Source organism: Microcebus murinus, chromosome 14 (assembly GCF_040939455.1).
Source record: "Microcebus murinus isolate Inina chromosome 14, M.murinus_Inina_mat1.0, whole genome shotgun sequence".
NCBI classification, from domain to species: domain Eukaryota; kingdom Metazoa; phylum Chordata; class Mammalia; order Primates; family Cheirogaleidae; genus Microcebus; species Microcebus murinus.
In genome coordinates this window covers 423232-440331 of record NC_134117.1, presented here as the reverse complement: position 1 = coordinate 440331, position 17100 = coordinate 423232, and the positions used below count along the sequence as shown (strand labels likewise).

The 17100-nt window shown below is 61.7% G+C and overlaps 1 protein-coding gene across 3 annotated transcripts in view; it reads left to right on the top strand.

Moving 5' to 3' along the window:
• The first annotated feature begins 15814 nt into the window (after window positions 1-15814).
• The window catches only part of ADGRA1 (adhesion G protein-coupled receptor A1), a 29027-nt gene continuing 27741 nt past the window's right edge, over window positions 15815-17100 (top strand). For 2 of the 3 annotated variants that reach the window (XR_012922762.1, XM_076009683.1), the window contains exons 1-2: window positions 15815-15891; window positions 16446-16645. Coding sequence is in view for 2 of the 3 variants with exons in the window: in XM_076009683.1 (XP_075865798.1) it covers window positions 16643-16645 (3 nt within the window). In the remaining variant the exon portion in view is untranslated. The other variant, XM_076009684.1, reaches the window with a different exon arrangement.

Sequence of the window (17100 nt, the reverse complement as noted above, 5' to 3'; positions counted from 1 at the left end):
GTGATGGGAATACTGGGTGGGAGGATGGACGGGGGTGTTGGGAATACTGGGTGGGAGGATGGACGGGGGTGTCGGGAATACTGGGTGGGAGGATGGACAGGGGTGTTGGGAATACTGGGTGGGAGGATGGACAGGGGTGTTGGGAATACTGGGTGGGAGGATGGACAGGGGTGTTGGGAATACTGGGTGGGAGGATGGACAGGGGGGTGTTGGGAATACTGGGTGGGAGGATGGACGGGGGTGTTGGGAATACTGGGTGGGAGGATGGACAGGGGTGTTGGGAATACTGGGTGGGAGGATGGACAGGGGTTTTGGGAATACTGGGTGGGAGGATGGACGGGGGTGTTGGGAATACTGGGTGGGAGGATGGACGGGGGTGTTGGGAATACTGGGTGGGAGGATGGACGGGGGTGTTGGGAACACTGGGTGGGAGGATGGACAGGGGGGTGTTGGGAATACTGGGTGGGAGGATGGACAGGGGGTGTTGGGAATACTGGGTGGGAGGATGGACAGGGGGTGATGGGAATACTGGGTGGGAGGATGGACAGGGGGGTGTTGGGAATACTGGGTGGGAGGATGGACGGGGGTGTTGAGAATACTGGGTGGGAGGATGGAAAGGGGGGTGTTGGGAATACTGGGTGGGAGGATGGACAGGGGTGTTGGGAATACTGGGTGGGAGGATGGACGGGGGTGTTGGGAATACTGGGTGGGAGGATGGACGGGGGTGTTGGGAATACTGGGTGGGAGGATGGACGGGGGTGTTGGGAATACTGGGTGGGAGGATGGACGGGGGTGTTGGGAATACTGGGTGGGAGGATGGACAGGGGTGTTGAGAATACTGGGTGGGAGGATGGACAGGGGGGTGTTGGGAACACTGGGTGGGAGGATGGACAGGGGTGATGGGAACACTGGGTGGGAGGATGGACAGGGGTGATGGGAACACTGGGTGGGAGGATGGACAGGGGTGATGGGAATACTGGGTGGGAGGATGGACAGGGGTGATGGGAACACTGGGTGGGAGGATGGACAAGGGTGTTGGGAATACTGGGTGGGAGGATGGACAGGGGTGTTGGGAATACTGGGTGGGAGGATGGACAAGGGTGTTGGGAACACCGGGTGGGAGGATGGACAGGGGTGATGGGAATACTGGGTGGGAGGATGGACGGGGGTGTTGGGAATACTGGGTGGGAGGATGGACGGGGGTGTTGGGAATACTGGGTGGGAGGATGGACAGGGGTGATGGGAATACTGGGTGGGAGGATGGACGGGGGTGTTGGGAATACTGGGTGGGAGGATGGACGGGGGTGTTGGGAATACTGGGTGGGAGGATGGACGGGGGGGTGTTGGGAACACTGGGTGGGAGGATGGACAGGGGTGTTGGGAATACTGGGTGGGAGGATGGACAAGGGTGTTGGGAACACCGGGTGGAAGGATGGACAGGGGTGATGGGAATACTGGGTGGGAGGATGGACGGGGGTGTTGGGAATACTGGGTGGGAGGATGGACGGGGGTGTTGGGAATACTGGGTGGGAGGACGGACGGGGGTGTTGGGAATACTGGGTGGGAGGATGGACGGGGGTGTTGGGAATACTGGGTGGGAGGACGGACGGGGGTGATGGGAATACTGGGTGGGAGGATGGACAGGGGGGTGTTGGGAACACTGGGTGGGAGGATGGACAGGGGTGATGGGAACACTGGGTGGGAGGATGGACAGGGGTGTTGGGAATACTGGGTGGGAGGATGGACAGGGGTGTTGAGAATACTGGGTGGGAGGATGGACAGGGGGGTGTTGGGAACACTGGGTGGGAGGATGGACAGGGGTGATGGGAACACTGGGTGGGAGGATGGACAGGGGTGTTGGGAATACTGGGTGGGAGGATGGACAGGGGTGTTGGGAATACTGGGTGGGAGGATGGACAGGGGTGTTGGGAATACTGGGTGGGAGGATGGACAGGGGTGTTGGGAATACTGGGTGGGAGGATGGACAGGGGTGATGGGAATACTGGGTGGGAGGATGGACGGGGGTGTTGGGAATACTGGGTGGGAGGATGGACAGGGGTGATGGGAATACTGGGTGGGAGGATGGACGGGGGTGTTGGGAATACTGGGTGGGAGGATGGACGGGGGTGTTGGGAATACTGGGTGGGAGGATGGACGGGGGTGTTGGGAATACTGGGTGGGAGGATGGACGGGGGTGTTGGGAATACTGGGTGGGAGGATGGACGGGGGTGTCGGGAATACTGGGTGGGAGGATGGACAGGGGTGATGGGAATACTGGGTGGGAGGATGGACGGGGGTGTTGGGAATACTGGGTGGGAGGATGGACAGGGGTGATGGGAATACTGGGTGGGAAGATGGACAGGGGGTGTTGGGAATACTGGGTGGGAGGATGGACAGGGGTGATGGGAATACTGGGTGGGAGGATGGACAGGGGTGTTGGGAACACTGGGTGGGAGGATGGACAGGGGTGTTGGGAATACTGGGTGGGAGGATGGACAGGGGTGATGGGAATACTGGGTGGGAGGATGGAAAGGGGGGTGTTGGGAATACTGGGTGGGAGGGTGGACAGGGGTGTTGGGAATACTGGGTGGGAGGATGGACAGGGGTGTTGGGAATACTGGGTGGGAGGATGGACAGGGGTGATGGGAATACTGGGTGGGAGGATGGACAGGAGGGTGTTGGGAACACTGGGTGGGAGGATGGACGGGGGTGTTGGGAATACTGGGTGGGAGGATGGACGGGGGTGTTGGGAATACTGGGTGGGAGGATGGACAGGGGTGATGGGAATACTGGGTGGGAGGATGGACAGGAGGGTGTTGGGAACACTGGGTGGGAGGATGGACAGGGGTGTTGGGAATACTGGGTGGGAGGATGGACAGGGGTGATGGGAATACTGGGTGGGAGGATGGACAGGAGGGTGTTGGGAACACTGGGTGGGAGGATGGACGGGGGTGTTGGGAATACTGGGTGGGAGGATGGATGGGGGTGATGGGAACACTGGGTGGGAGGATGGACAGGGGTGATGGGAATACTGGGTGGGAGGATGGACAGGGGTGATGGGAATACTGGGTGGGAGGATGGACAGGGGGGTGTTGGGAATACTGGGTGGGAGGATGGACGGGGGTGATGGGAACACTGGGTGGGAGGATGGACAGGGGTGATGGGAATACTGGGTGGGAGGATGGACAGGGGTGTTGGGAATACTGGGTGGGAGGATGGACAGGGGTGTTGGGAATACTGGGTGGGAGGATGGACAGGGGTGATGGGAACACTGGGTGGGAGGATGGACAAGGGTGTTGGGAATACTGGGTGGGAGGATGGACAGGGGTGTTGGGAATACTGGGTGGGAGGATGGACAGGGGTGATGGGAATACTGGGTGAGAGGATGGACAGGGGTGATGGGAATACTGGGTGGGAGGATGGACAAGGGTGTTGGGAATACTGGGTGGGAGGATGGACAGGGGTGATGGGAACACTGGGTGGGAGGATGGACAAGGGTGTTGGGAATACTGGGTGGGAGGATGGACAGGGGTGTTGGGAATACTGGGTGGGAGGATGGACAGGGGTGTTGGGAATACTGGGTGAGAGGATGGACAGGGGTGATGGGAACACTGGGTGGGAGGATGGACAGGGGTGTTGGGAATACTGGGTGGGAGGATGGACAGGGGTGATGGGAACACTGGGTGGGAGGATGGACAAGGGTGTTGGGAATACTGGGTGGGAGGATGGACAGGGGTGTTGGGAATACTGGGTGGGAGGATGGACAGGGGTGATGGGAACACTGGGTGGGAGGATGGACAAGGGTGTTGGGAACACTGGGTGGGAGGATGGACAGGGGTGTTGGGAATACTGGGTGGGAGGATGGACGGGGGTGTTGAGAATACTGGGTGGGAGGATGGAAAGGGGGGTGTTGGGAATACTGGGTGGGAGGGTGGACAGGGGTGATGGGAATACTGGGTGGGAGGATGGACAGGGGTGATGGGAATACTGGGTGGGAGGATGGACAGGGGTGATGGGAATACTGGGTGGGAGGATGGACAGGGGTGATGGGAATACTGGGTGGGAGGATGGACAGGGGTGATGGGAATACTGGGTGGGAGGATGGAAAGGGGGGTGTTGGGAATACTGGGTGGGAGGGTGGACAGGGGTGATGGGAATACTGGGTGGGAGGATGGACAGGGGTGTTGGGAATACTGGGTGGGAGGGTGGACAGGGGTGATGGGAATACTGGGTGGGAGGATGGACGGGGGTGATGGGAATACTGGGTGGGAGGATGGACAGGGGTGATGGGAATACTGGGTGGGAGGATGGACAGGGGTGTTGGGAATACTGGGTGGGAGGATGGACGGGGGTGTTGGGAATACTGGGTGGGAGGATGGACGGGGGTGTTGGGAATACTGGGTGGGAGGATGGACGGGGGTGTTGAGAATACTGGGTGGGAGGATGGACAGGGGGTGTTGGGAATACTGGGTGGGAGGATGGACGGGGGTGTTGGGAACACTGGGTGGGAGGATGGACAGGGGGGTGTTGGGAATACTGGGTGGGAGGATGGACAGGGGTGATGGGAATACTGGGTGGGAGGATGGACAGGGGTGATGGGAATACTGGGTGGGAGGATGGAAAGGGGGGTGTTGGGAATACTGGGTGGGAGGGTGGACAGGGGTGATGGGAATACTGGGTGGGAGGATGGACAGGGGTGTTGGGAATACTGGGTGGGAGGGTGGACAGGGGTGATGGGAATACTGGGTGGGAGGATGGACGGGGGTGATGGGAATACTGGGTGGGAGGATGGACAGGGGTGATGGGAATACTGGGTGGGAGGATGGACAGGGGTGTTGGGAATACTGGGTGGGAGGATGGACGGGGGTGTTGGGAATACTGGGTGGGAGGATGGACGGGGGTGTTGGGAATACTGGGTGGGAGGATGGACGGGGGTGTTGAGAATACTGGGTGGGAGGATGGACAGGGGGTGTTGGGAATACTGGGTGGGAGGATGGACGGGGGTGTTGGGAACACTGGGTGGGAGGATGGACAGGGGGGTGTTGGGAATACTGGGTGGGAGGATGGACAGGGGTGATGGGAATACTGGGTGGGAGGATGGACAGGGGTGATGGGAATACTGGGTGGGAGGATGGACGGGGGTGTTGGGAATACTGGGTGGGAGGATGGACGGGGGTGTCGGGAATACTGGGTGGGAGGATGGACAGGGGTGTTGGGAATACTGGGTGGGAGGATGGACAGGGGTGTTGGGAATACTGGGTGGGAGGATGGACAGGGGTGTTGGGAATACTGGGTGGGAGGATGGACAGGGGGGTGTTGGGAATACTGGGTGGGAGGATGGACGGGGGTGTTGGGAATACTGGGTGGGAGGATGGACAGGGGTGTTGGGAATACTGGGTGGGAGGATGGACAGGGGTGTTGGGAATACTGGGTGGGAGGATGGACGGGGGTGTTGGGAATACTGGGTGGGAGGATGGACGGGGGTGTTGGGAATACTGGGTGGGAGGATGGACGGGGGTGTTGGGAACACTGGGTGGGAGGATGGACAGGGGGGTGTTGGGAATACTGGGTGGGAGGATGGACAGGGGTGATGGGAATACTGGGTGGGAGGATGGACAGGGGTGATGGGAATACTGGGTGGGAGGATGGACGGGGGTGTTGGGAATACTGGGTGGGAGGATGGACGGGGGTGTCGGGAATACTGGGTGGGAGGATGGACAGGGGTGTTGGGAATACTGGGTGGGAGGATGGACAGGGGTGTTGGGAATACTGGGTGGGAGGATGGACAGGGGTGTTGGGAATACTGGGTGGGAGGATGGACAGGGGGGTGTTGGGAATACTGGGTGGGAGGATGGACGGGGGTGTTGGGAATACTGGGTGGGAGGATGGACAGGGGTGTTGGGAATACTGGGTGGGAGGATGGACAGGGGTGTTGGGAATACTGGGTGGGAGGATGGACGGGGGTGTTGGGAATACTGGGTGGGAGGATGGACGGGGGTGTTGGGAATACTGGGTGGGAGGATGGACGGGGGTGTTGGGAACACTGGGTGGGAGGATGGACAGGGGGGTGTTGGGAATACTGGGTGGGAGGATGGACAGGGGGTGTTGGGAATACTGGGTGGGAGGATGGACAGGGGGTGATGGGAATACTGGGTGGGAGGATGGACAGGGGGGTGTTGGGAATACTGGGTGGGAGGATGGACGGGGGTGTTGAGAATACTGGGTGGGAGGATGGAAAGGGGGGTGTTGGGAATACTGGGTGGGAGGATGGACAGGGGTGTTGGGAATACTGGGTGGGAGGATGGACGGGGGTGTTGGGAATACTGGGTGGGAGGATGGACGGGGGTGTTGGGAATACTGGGTGGGAGGATGGACGGGGGTGTTGGGAATACTGGGTGGGAGGATGGACGGGGGTGTTGGGAATACTGGGTGGGAGGATGGACAGGGGTGTTGAGAATACTGGGTGGGAGGATGGACAGGGGGGTGTTGGGAACACTGGGTGGGAGGATGGACAGGGGTGATGGGAACACTGGGTGGGAGGATGGACAGGGGTGATGGGAACACTGGGTGGGAGGATGGACAGGGGTGATGGGAATACTGGGTGGGAGGATGGACAGGGGTGATGGGAACACTGGGTGGGAGGATGGACAAGGGTGTTGGGAATACTGGGTGGGAGGATGGACAGGGGTGTTGGGAATACTGGGTGGGAGGATGGACAAGGGTGTTGGGAACACCGGGTGGGAGGATGGACAGGGGTGATGGGAATACTGGGTGGGAGGATGGACGGGGGTGTTGGGAATACTGGGTGGGAGGATGGACGGGGGTGTTGGGAATACTGGGTGGGAGGATGGACAGGGGTGATGGGAATACTGGGTGGGAGGATGGACGGGGGTGTTGGGAATACTGGGTGGGAGGATGGACGGGGGTGTTGGGAATACTGGGTGGGAGGATGGACGGGGGGGTGTTGGGAACACTGGGTGGGAGGATGGACAGGGGTGTTGGGAATACTGGGTGGGAGGATGGACAAGGGTGTTGGGAACACCGGGTGGAAGGATGGACAGGGGTGATGGGAATACTGGGTGGGAGGATGGACGGGGGTGTTGGGAATACTGGGTGGGAGGATGGACGGGGGTGTTGGGAATACTGGGTGGGAGGACGGACGGGGGTGTTGGGAATACTGGGTGGGAGGATGGACGGGGGTGTTGGGAATACTGGGTGGGAGGACGGACGGGGGTGATGGGAATACTGGGTGGGAGGATGGACAGGGGGGTGTTGGGAACACTGGGTGGGAGGATGGACAGGGGTGATGGGAACACTGGGTGGGAGGATGGACAGGGGTGTTGGGAATACTGGGTGGGAGGATGGACAGGGGTGTTGAGAATACTGGGTGGGAGGATGGACAGGGGGGTGTTGGGAACACTGGGTGGGAGGATGGACAGGGGTGATGGGAACACTGGGTGGGAGGATGGACAGGGGTGTTGGGAATACTGGGTGGGAGGATGGACAGGGGTGTTGGGAATACTGGGTGGGAGGATGGACAGGGGTGTTGGGAATACTGGGTGGGAGGATGGACAGGGGTGTTGGGAATACTGGGTGGGAGGATGGACAGGGGTGATGGGAATACTGGGTGGGAGGATGGACGGGGGTGTTGGGAATACTGGGTGGGAGGATGGACAGGGGTGATGGGAATACTGGGTGGGAGGATGGACGGGGGTGTTGGGAATACTGGGTGGGAGGATGGACGGGGGTGTTGGGAATACTGGGTGGGAGGATGGACGGGGGTGTTGGGAATACTGGGTGGGAGGATGGACGGGGGTGTTGGGAATACTGGGTGGGAGGATGGACGGGGGTGTCGGGAATACTGGGTGGGAGGATGGACAGGGGTGATGGGAATACTGGGTGGGAGGATGGACGGGGGTGTTGGGAATACTGGGTGGGAGGATGGACAGGGGTGATGGGAATACTGGGTGGGAAGATGGACAGGGGGTGTTGGGAATACTGGGTGGGAGGATGGACAGGGGTGATGGGAATACTGGGTGGGAGGATGGACAGGGGTGTTGGGAACACTGGGTGGGAGGATGGACAGGGGTGTTGGGAATACTGGGTGGGAGGATGGACAGGGGTGATGGGAATACTGGGTGGGAGGATGGAAAGGGGGGTGTTGGGAATACTGGGTGGGAGGGTGGACAGGGGTGTTGGGAATACTGGGTGGGAGGATGGACAGGGGTGTTGGGAATACTGGGTGGGAGGATGGACAGGGGTGATGGGAATACTGGGTGGGAGGATGGACAGGAGGGTGTTGGGAACACTGGGTGGGAGGATGGACGGGGGTGTTGGGAATACTGGGTGGGAGGATGGACGGGGGTGTTGGGAATACTGGGTGGGAGGATGGACAGGGGTGATGGGAATACTGGGTGGGAGGATGGACAGGAGGGTGTTGGGAACACTGGGTGGGAGGATGGACAGGGGTGTTGGGAATACTGGGTGGGAGGATGGACAGGGGTGATGGGAATACTGGGTGGGAGGATGGACAGGAGGGTGTTGGGAACACTGGGTGGGAGGATGGACGGGGGTGTTGGGAATACTGGGTGGGAGGATGGATGGGGGTGATGGGAACACTGGGTGGGAGGATGGACAGGGGTGATGGGAATACTGGGTGGGAGGATGGACAGGGGTGATGGGAATACTGGGTGGGAGGATGGACAGGGGGGTGTTGGGAATACTGGGTGGGAGGATGGACGGGGGTGATGGGAACACTGGGTGGGAGGATGGACAGGGGTGATGGGAATACTGGGTGGGAGGATGGACAGGGGTGTTGGGAATACTGGGTGGGAGGATGGACAGGGGTGTTGGGAATACTGGGTGGGAGGATGGACAGGGGTGATGGGAACACTGGGTGGGAGGATGGACAAGGGTGTTGGGAATACTGGGTGGGAGGATGGACAGGGGTGTTGGGAATACTGGGTGGGAGGATGGACAGGGGTGATGGGAATACTGGGTGAGAGGATGGACAGGGGTGATGGGAATACTGGGTGGGAGGATGGACAAGGGTGTTGGGAATACTGGGTGGGAGGATGGACAGGGGTGATGGGAACACTGGGTGGGAGGATGGACAAGGGTGTTGGGAATACTGGGTGGGAGGATGGACAGGGGTGTTGGGAATACTGGGTGGGAGGATGGACAGGGGTGTTGGGAATACTGGGTGAGAGGATGGACAGGGGTGATGGGAACACTGGGTGGGAGGATGGACAGGGGTGTTGGGAATACTGGGTGGGAGGATGGACAGGGGTGATGGGAACACTGGGTGGGAGGATGGACAAGGGTGTTGGGAATACTGGGTGGGAGGATGGACAGGGGTGTTGGGAATACTGGGTGGGAGGATGGACAGGGGTGATGGGAACACTGGGTGGGAGGATGGACAAGGGTGTTGGGAACACTGGGTGGGAGGATGGACAGGGGTGTTGGGAATACTGGGTGGGAGGATGGACGGGGGTGTTGAGAATACTGGGTGGGAGGATGGAAAGGGGGGTGTTGGGAATACTGGGTGGGAGGGTGGACAGGGGTGATGGGAATACTGGGTGGGAGGATGGACAGGGGTGATGGGAATACTGGGTGGGAGGATGGACAGGGGTGATGGGAATACTGGGTGGGAGGATGGACAGGGGTGATGGGAATACTGGGTGGGAGGATGGACAGGGGTGATGGGAATACTGGGTGGGAGGATGGAAAGGGGGGTGTTGGGAATACTGGGTGGGAGGGTGGACAGGGGTGATGGGAATACTGGGTGGGAGGATGGACAGGGGTGTTGGGAATACTGGGTGGGAGGGTGGACAGGGGTGATGGGAATACTGGGTGGGAGGATGGACGGGGGTGATGGGAATACTGGGTGGGAGGATGGACAGGGGTGATGGGAATACTGGGTGGGAGGATGGACAGGGGTGTTGGGAATACTGGGTGGGAGGATGGACGGGGGTGTTGGGAATACTGGGTGGGAGGATGGACGGGGGTGTTGGGAATACTGGGTGGGAGGATGGACGGGGGTGTTGAGAATACTGGGTGGGAGGATGGACAGGGGGTGTTGGGAATACTGGGTGGGAGGATGGACGGGGGTGTTGGGAACACTGGGTGGGAGGATGGACAGGGGGGTGTTGGGAATACTGGGTGGGAGGATGGACAGGGGTGATGGGAATACTGGGTGGGAGGATGGACAGGGGTGATGGGAATACTGGGTGGGAGGATGGAAAGGGGGGTGTTGGGAATACTGGGTGGGAGGGTGGACAGGGGTGATGGGAATACTGGGTGGGAGGATGGACAGGGGTGTTGGGAATACTGGGTGGGAGGGTGGACAGGGGTGATGGGAATACTGGGTGGGAGGATGGACGGGGGTGATGGGAATACTGGGTGGGAGGATGGACAGGGGTGATGGGAATACTGGGTGGGAGGATGGACGGGGGTGATGGGAATACTGGGTGGGAGGGTGGACAGGGGTGATGGGAATACTGGGTGGGAGGATGGACGGGGGTGTTGGGAATACTGGGTGGGAGGATGGACGGGGGTGTTGGGAACACTGGGTGGGAGGATGGACGGGGGTGTTGAGAATACTGGGTGGGAGGATGGACAGGGGGTGTTGGGAATACTGGGTGGGAGGATGGACGGGGGTGTTGGGAACACTGGGTGGGAGGATGGACAGGGGGGTGTTGGGAATACTGGGTGGGAGGATGGACAGGGGTGATGGGAATACTGGGTGGGAGGATGGACAGGGGTGATGGGAATACTGGGTGGGAGGATGGACGGGGGTGTTGGGAATACTGGGTGGGAGGATGGACGGGGGTGTCGGGAATACTGGGTGGGAGGATGGACAGGGGTGTTGGGAATACTGGGTGGGAGGATGGACAGGGGTGTTGGGAATACTGGGTGGGAGGATGGACAGGGGTGTTGGGAATACTGGGTGGGAGGATGGACAGGGGGGTGTTGGGAATACTGGGTGGGAGGATGGACGGGGGTGTTGGGAATACTGGGTGGGAGGATGGACAGGGGTGTTGGGAATACTGGGTGGGAGGATGGACAGGGGTGTTGGGAATACTGGGTGGGAGGATGGACGGGGGTGTTGGGAATACTGGGTGGGAGGATGGACGGGGGTGTTGGGAATACTGGGTGGGAGGATGGACGGGGGTGTTGGGAACACTGGGTGGGAGGATGGACAGGGGGGTGTTGGGAATACTGGGTGGGAGGATGGACAGGGGTGATGGGAATACTGGGTGGGAGGATGGACAGGGGTGATGGGAATACTGGGTGGGAGGATGGACGGGGGTGTTGGGAATACTGGGTGGGAGGATGGACGGGGGTGTCGGGAATACTGGGTGGGAGGATGGACAGGGGTGTTGGGAATACTGGGTGGGAGGATGGACAGGGGTGTTGGGAATACTGGGTGGGAGGATGGACAGGGGTGTTGGGAATACTGGGTGGGAGGATGGACAGGGGGGTGTTGGGAATACTGGGTGGGAGGATGGACGGGGGTGTTGGGAATACTGGGTGGGAGGATGGACAGGGGTGTTGGGAATACTGGGTGGGAGGATGGACAGGGGTGTTGGGAATACTGGGTGGGAGGATGGACGGGGGTGTTGGGAATACTGGGTGGGAGGATGGACGGGGGTGTTGGGAATACTGGGTGGGAGGATGGACGGGGGTGTTGGGAACACTGGGTGGGAGGATGGACAGGGGGGTGTTGGGAATACTGGGTGGGAGGATGGACAGGGGGTGTTGGGAATACTGGGTGGGAGGATGGACAGGGGGTGATGGGAATACTGGGTGGGAGGATGGACAGGGGGGTGTTGGGAATACTGGGTGGGAGGATGGACGGGGGTGTTGAGAATACTGGGTGGGAGGATGGAAAGGGGGGTGTTGGGAATACTGGGTGGGAGGATGGACAGGGGTGTTGGGAATACTGGGTGGGAGGATGGACGGGGGTGTTGGGAATACTGGGTGGGAGGATGGACGGGGGTGTTGGGAATACTGGGTGGGAGGATGGACGGGGGTGTTGGGAATACTGGGTGGGAGGATGGACGGGGGTGTTGGGAATACTGGGTGGGAGGATGGACGGCGGTGTTGGGAATACTGGGTGGGAGGATGGACGGGGGTGTTGAGAATACTGGGTGGGAGGATGGACGGGGGTGTTGGGAATACTGGGTGGGAGGATGGACGGGGGTGTTGAGAATACTGGGTGGGAGGATGGAAGGGGTGATGGGAATACTGGGTGGGAGGATGGACGGGGGTGTTGGGAATACTGGGTGGGAGGATGGACAGGGGGTGATGGGAATACTGGGTGGGAGGATGGACAGGGGTGATGGGAATACTGGGTGGGAGGATGGACGGGGGTGTTGGGAATACTGGGTGGGAGGATGGACAGGGGTGATGGGAATACTGGGTGGGAGGATGGACAGTGGGTGATGGGAACACTGGGTGGGAGGATGGACAGGGGTATTGGGAACACTGGGTCGGAGGATGGACAGGGGTGATGGGAATACTGGGTGGGAGGATGGACGGGGGTGTTGGGAATACTGGGTGGGAGGATGGACAGGGGTGTTGGGAATACTGGGTGGGAGGATGGACGGGGGTGTTGGGAATACTGGGTGGGAGGATGGACAGGGGTGTTGGGAATACTGGGTGGGAGGATGGACAGGGGGTGATGGGAATACTGGGTGGGAGGATGGACAGGGGTGATGGGAATACTGGGTGGGAGGATGGACGGGGGTGTTGGGAACACTGGGTGGGAGGATGGACAGGGGTGTTGGGAACACTGGGTGGGAGGATGGACAGGGGTGTTGGGAATACTGGGTGGGAGGATGGACGGGGGTGTTGGGAACACTGGGTGGGAGGATGGACGGGGGTGTCGGGAATACCGGGTGGGAGGATGGACAGGGGTGTTGGGAACACTGGGTGGGAGGATGGACAGGGGTGTTGGGAATACTGGGTGGGAGGATGGACGGGGGTGTTGGGAATACTGGGTGGGAGGATGGACAGGGGTGTTGAGTACACTGGGTGGGAGGATGGACGGGGGTGTTGGGAATACTGGGTGGGAGGATGGACGGGGGTGTTGGGAACACTGGGTGGGAGGATGGACGGGGGTGTCGGGAATACCGGGTGGGAGGATGGACAGGGGTGTTGGGAACACTGGGTGGGAGGATGGACAGGGGTGTTGGGAATACTGGGTGGGAGGATGGACGGGGGTGTTGGGAATACTGGGTGGGAGGATGGACAGGGGTGTTGAGTACACTGGGTGGGAGGATGGACAGGGGTGATGGGAATACTGGGTGGGAGGATGGACGGGGGTGTTGGGAATACTGGGTGGGAGGATGGACGGGGGTGATGGGAATACTGGGTGGGAGGATGGACGGGGGTGATGGGAATACTGGGTGGGAGGATGGACGGGGGTGATGGGAATACTGGGTGGGAGGATGGACGGGGGTGTTGAGAACACTGGGTGGAAGGATGGACAGGGGTGATGGGAATACTGGGTGGGAGGATGGACGGGGGTGTTGGGAATACTGGGTGGAAGGATGGACAGGGGTGATGGGAACACTGGGTGGGAGGATGGACGGGGGTGTTGGGAATACTGGGTGGGAGGATGGACAGGGGTGTTGGGAACACTGGGTGGGAGGATGGACGGGGGTGTTGGGAATACTGGGTGGGAGGATGGACAGGGGTGTTGGGAATACTGGGTGGGAGGATGGACGGGGGTGTTGGGAATACTGGGTGGAAGGATGGACAGGGGTGATGGGAATACTGGGTGGAAGGATGGACAGGGGTGATGGGAATACTGGGTGGGAGGATGGACAGGGGTGTTGGGAATACTGGGTGGGAGGATGGACAGGGGTGATGGGAATACTGGGTGGGAGGATGGACAGGGGTGTTGGGAACACTGGGTGGGAGGATGGACAGGGGTGATGGGAACACTGGGTGGGAGGATGGACAGGGGTGTTGGGAATACTGGGTGGGAGGATGGACAGGGGTGATGGGAATACTGGGTGGAAGGATGGACAGGGGTGATGGGAATACTGGGTGGGAGGATGGACAGGGGTGTTGGGAATACTGGGTGGGAGGATGGACAGGGGTGATGGGAATACTGGGTGGGAGGATGGACAGGGGTGTTGGGAACACTGGGTGGGAGGATGGACAGGGGTGATGGGAACACTGGGTGGGAGGATGGACAGGGGTGTTGGGAATACTGGGTGGGAGGATGGACAGGGGTGATGGGAACACTGGGTGGGAGGATGGACAGGGGTGTTGGGAATACTGGGTGGGAGGATGGACAGGGGTGTTGGGAACACTGGGTGGGAGGATGGACGGGGGTGTTGGGAATACTGGGTGGGAGGATGGACAGGGGTGTTGGGAATACTGGGTGGAAGGATGGACAGGGGTGATGGGAATACTGGGTGGGAGGATGGACAGGGGTGTTGGGAACACTGGGTGGGAGGATGGACGGGGGTGTTGGGAATACTGGGTGGGAGGATGGACAGGGGGGTGTTGGGAATACTGGGTGGGAGGATGGACAGGGGGGTGTTGGGAATACTGGGTGGGAGGATGGACGGGGGTGTTGGGAATACCGGGTGGGAGGATGGACGGGGGTGTTGGGAATACTGGGTGGGAGGATGGACAGGGGTGTTGGGAATACTGGGTGGGAGGATGGACAGGAGGGTTTTGGGAATTCTGGGTGGGAGGATGGGGACAAGGGCAAGCTTGGAACACCCCACTCTGAAGCAACATGCCAGGAGGCTGAGGAAGCTGTGGCTGCTTCTAAATCTACCTTCTTTATTTTACAGAGACTCCCCAGTGGATCTGCTCAGACCCTCAGCATGGGGGCAGTGGGGTCAGCGTAGGGACCCTGTGGAGCGGAGCTGCCACAGGCTGAGGGCCAGGGAGGGAGGCAGGGATGGAGGGAATGAGCTGTGGGTTCCCGACGGGGCGGTTCTAGCTCACTCTTGGGGGTGTTGCCCCAGGCCTGGCGCCGCCCTGGAGAACGGAGCGTGTGAAGGAGACTAGGGTGGACCCCGGCCCAGCCTTGCAGAGCACAGGGGGGGTGGGGGGGGTCGGGGCGGTTCCCTGGCCGGGGCTGCCCCCAATCGGGGAGGATGTTGTGTGGGTCTCTGGCTTCCCCCCAACTCAAGGAGTCCTCAGTGCCCAGAATGGGGGAGGGGGTGGTCCTCGCTTGGGGGAGGGGCCAGGGAGGGCGCTGTGCTCACAGCCACAGGCGGGTCTACACCGCCTGCCTCTGCCCTGCTGACTCACGCCGCGATGGATTCGTTATGTGTTCACCTTAGTTTGGGCATATTTGGATTTGAGGATATATTAATGCAAGGACTATGAACATTCCTTCAAAATCAATTTTTTAGATATTTCTGTTCTGGAGCCCTCAACGGACAGGGAGTTCCTTCAAAAATCAAATCGAATCATGCATCCTCCCCTCGGGAGACGCGTTCATGCGAGCTGTCTGATTGTGCCGGAAGCGCAAGGCGAAACCTGGCGGGTTGTCGCTTTAAACGGGCTGCGCAGCTGACGGGCGCCGGAGAGCCGTCCCGCCCTGCCGCAGGGAGCCGCCGCCGCGTCCCCATGGTTACGGCCGGCCCGTCGCTGTCGCCGCGCAGGGCGGGCGCGGGCTGCGGTGCTGGCGCTCTGGACCCGCCCGCCGAGCGCAGCGCGGCCTCTGCGCCCCCGGCCCCGCGCCGGCCGCCCGGCCCCCGCCTCGCCGCAGCGCCGCGGTCCGTGGACAGCTCGCCCGCGCGCGCGCCCCGCCCCGGCATGGGGAGCCGCCCCCCGGCCCCGGGACCGCGCCGCGCCGCGCCGGCCGCGGGCAGCGCCGGCCCCGCGGCTCCCCGGCGGCTCGGGCCGGAGTAGGTGAGGGCCGCGCTGCGCCGAGCGCTGCGCCCTCCGGACGCGCAGGCCCGGTTCTGGGCAGGGGCGCCGGCGGGGGAGGCGGTTCCTGCCGGTCCCGCCGTGGGAAGGCGGATTCCCGGCACCTTCCCGTGAAGCCGGGGCCGGGAGCCCGAGAGCCGCGGGCGCGCGAGCGCTCGCCTGGCGACGGGGACCCAGCGGCCGGAGGTCCGCTACCCGGGTCGGCTGGTGGGGATTAATCCTAGGCGTACCCGGTGCTCTTGGTTTACACTGCCAGACATGTTTGTCGGCTTTATGCAGCCTGAGACGAGGGCAGTTCTCGCGCCGGGGTGGTGAGCACAGCTGAGCTCCATCTAACGTGGAGAAGGAGCTGCCCCCGCGAGGGCAGCGTCCGCCTGCGGGCGCGTTAGTCCTCCCCGGGCACCCCCGCGTGCCCCGACGGGGCTGAGCGGCGACTCCACAGGCTGGCCTGGGGACAGGCCCGCGGGGGCAAACTTCCGCTGAGCCGGCGCAGGGAGGACCCCCACCGTGCCTCTGACCATGCGCTGTCTCCACAGATGGGCGCAGCCTGCAGACCCCACCAGCCCCACCGCGGCCACCCTGACGCACACTGCCCGGAGCGCAGCGCCTGGCCGCTGTTGGGACTTTGACCTTCCGGATGGCCATGGAGGCTGGCGGGGAGCAGGGCGCGACATAACCGCCTGGGCCTGCGGCTCCTCCAGGGCGCTCACACTTCGGTAACTTTGCAGAGCTCATGGTGAGTACTCGGCCCCCCGGCCCCCAAGGCCACCCCCGCCGGGGGCCACCCCCGCCGTCCGGTCCGCGCAGCCAGCCAGCCGGGGCGGGAGAGTTGTGGGCGGGTAGTTCGGGGGCGTCGGGCTGGGGCGGGCCAGGGGCCGCGGGCCTCACAGCACCTGGGTCCCCAACCCAGGCCTCCTGTCTCGCGCCCTCCGCGCCGGCTCGCTCCGCGTTGATCATACTAATTAGTTGCAGGCGTACAGCAGTGTCTGTGGAGGTGACATCCACCCGGGGGGCTCGCGTCGACCCTGCCCCCGAAAACCTTGCCTAGCCCTGGACCAGGGCCCCTCCCCCGCCTCCTCATCCGGGCCCCTCCTGAGGCCCTTGGCCCCTGCCTGCCCCCTCCCCAGGTTGACCCAGCGGTAGAGCCCGAGGGGTGTGGGCGGGCTTCGCGGCCCAGGCACGGAACGGGTG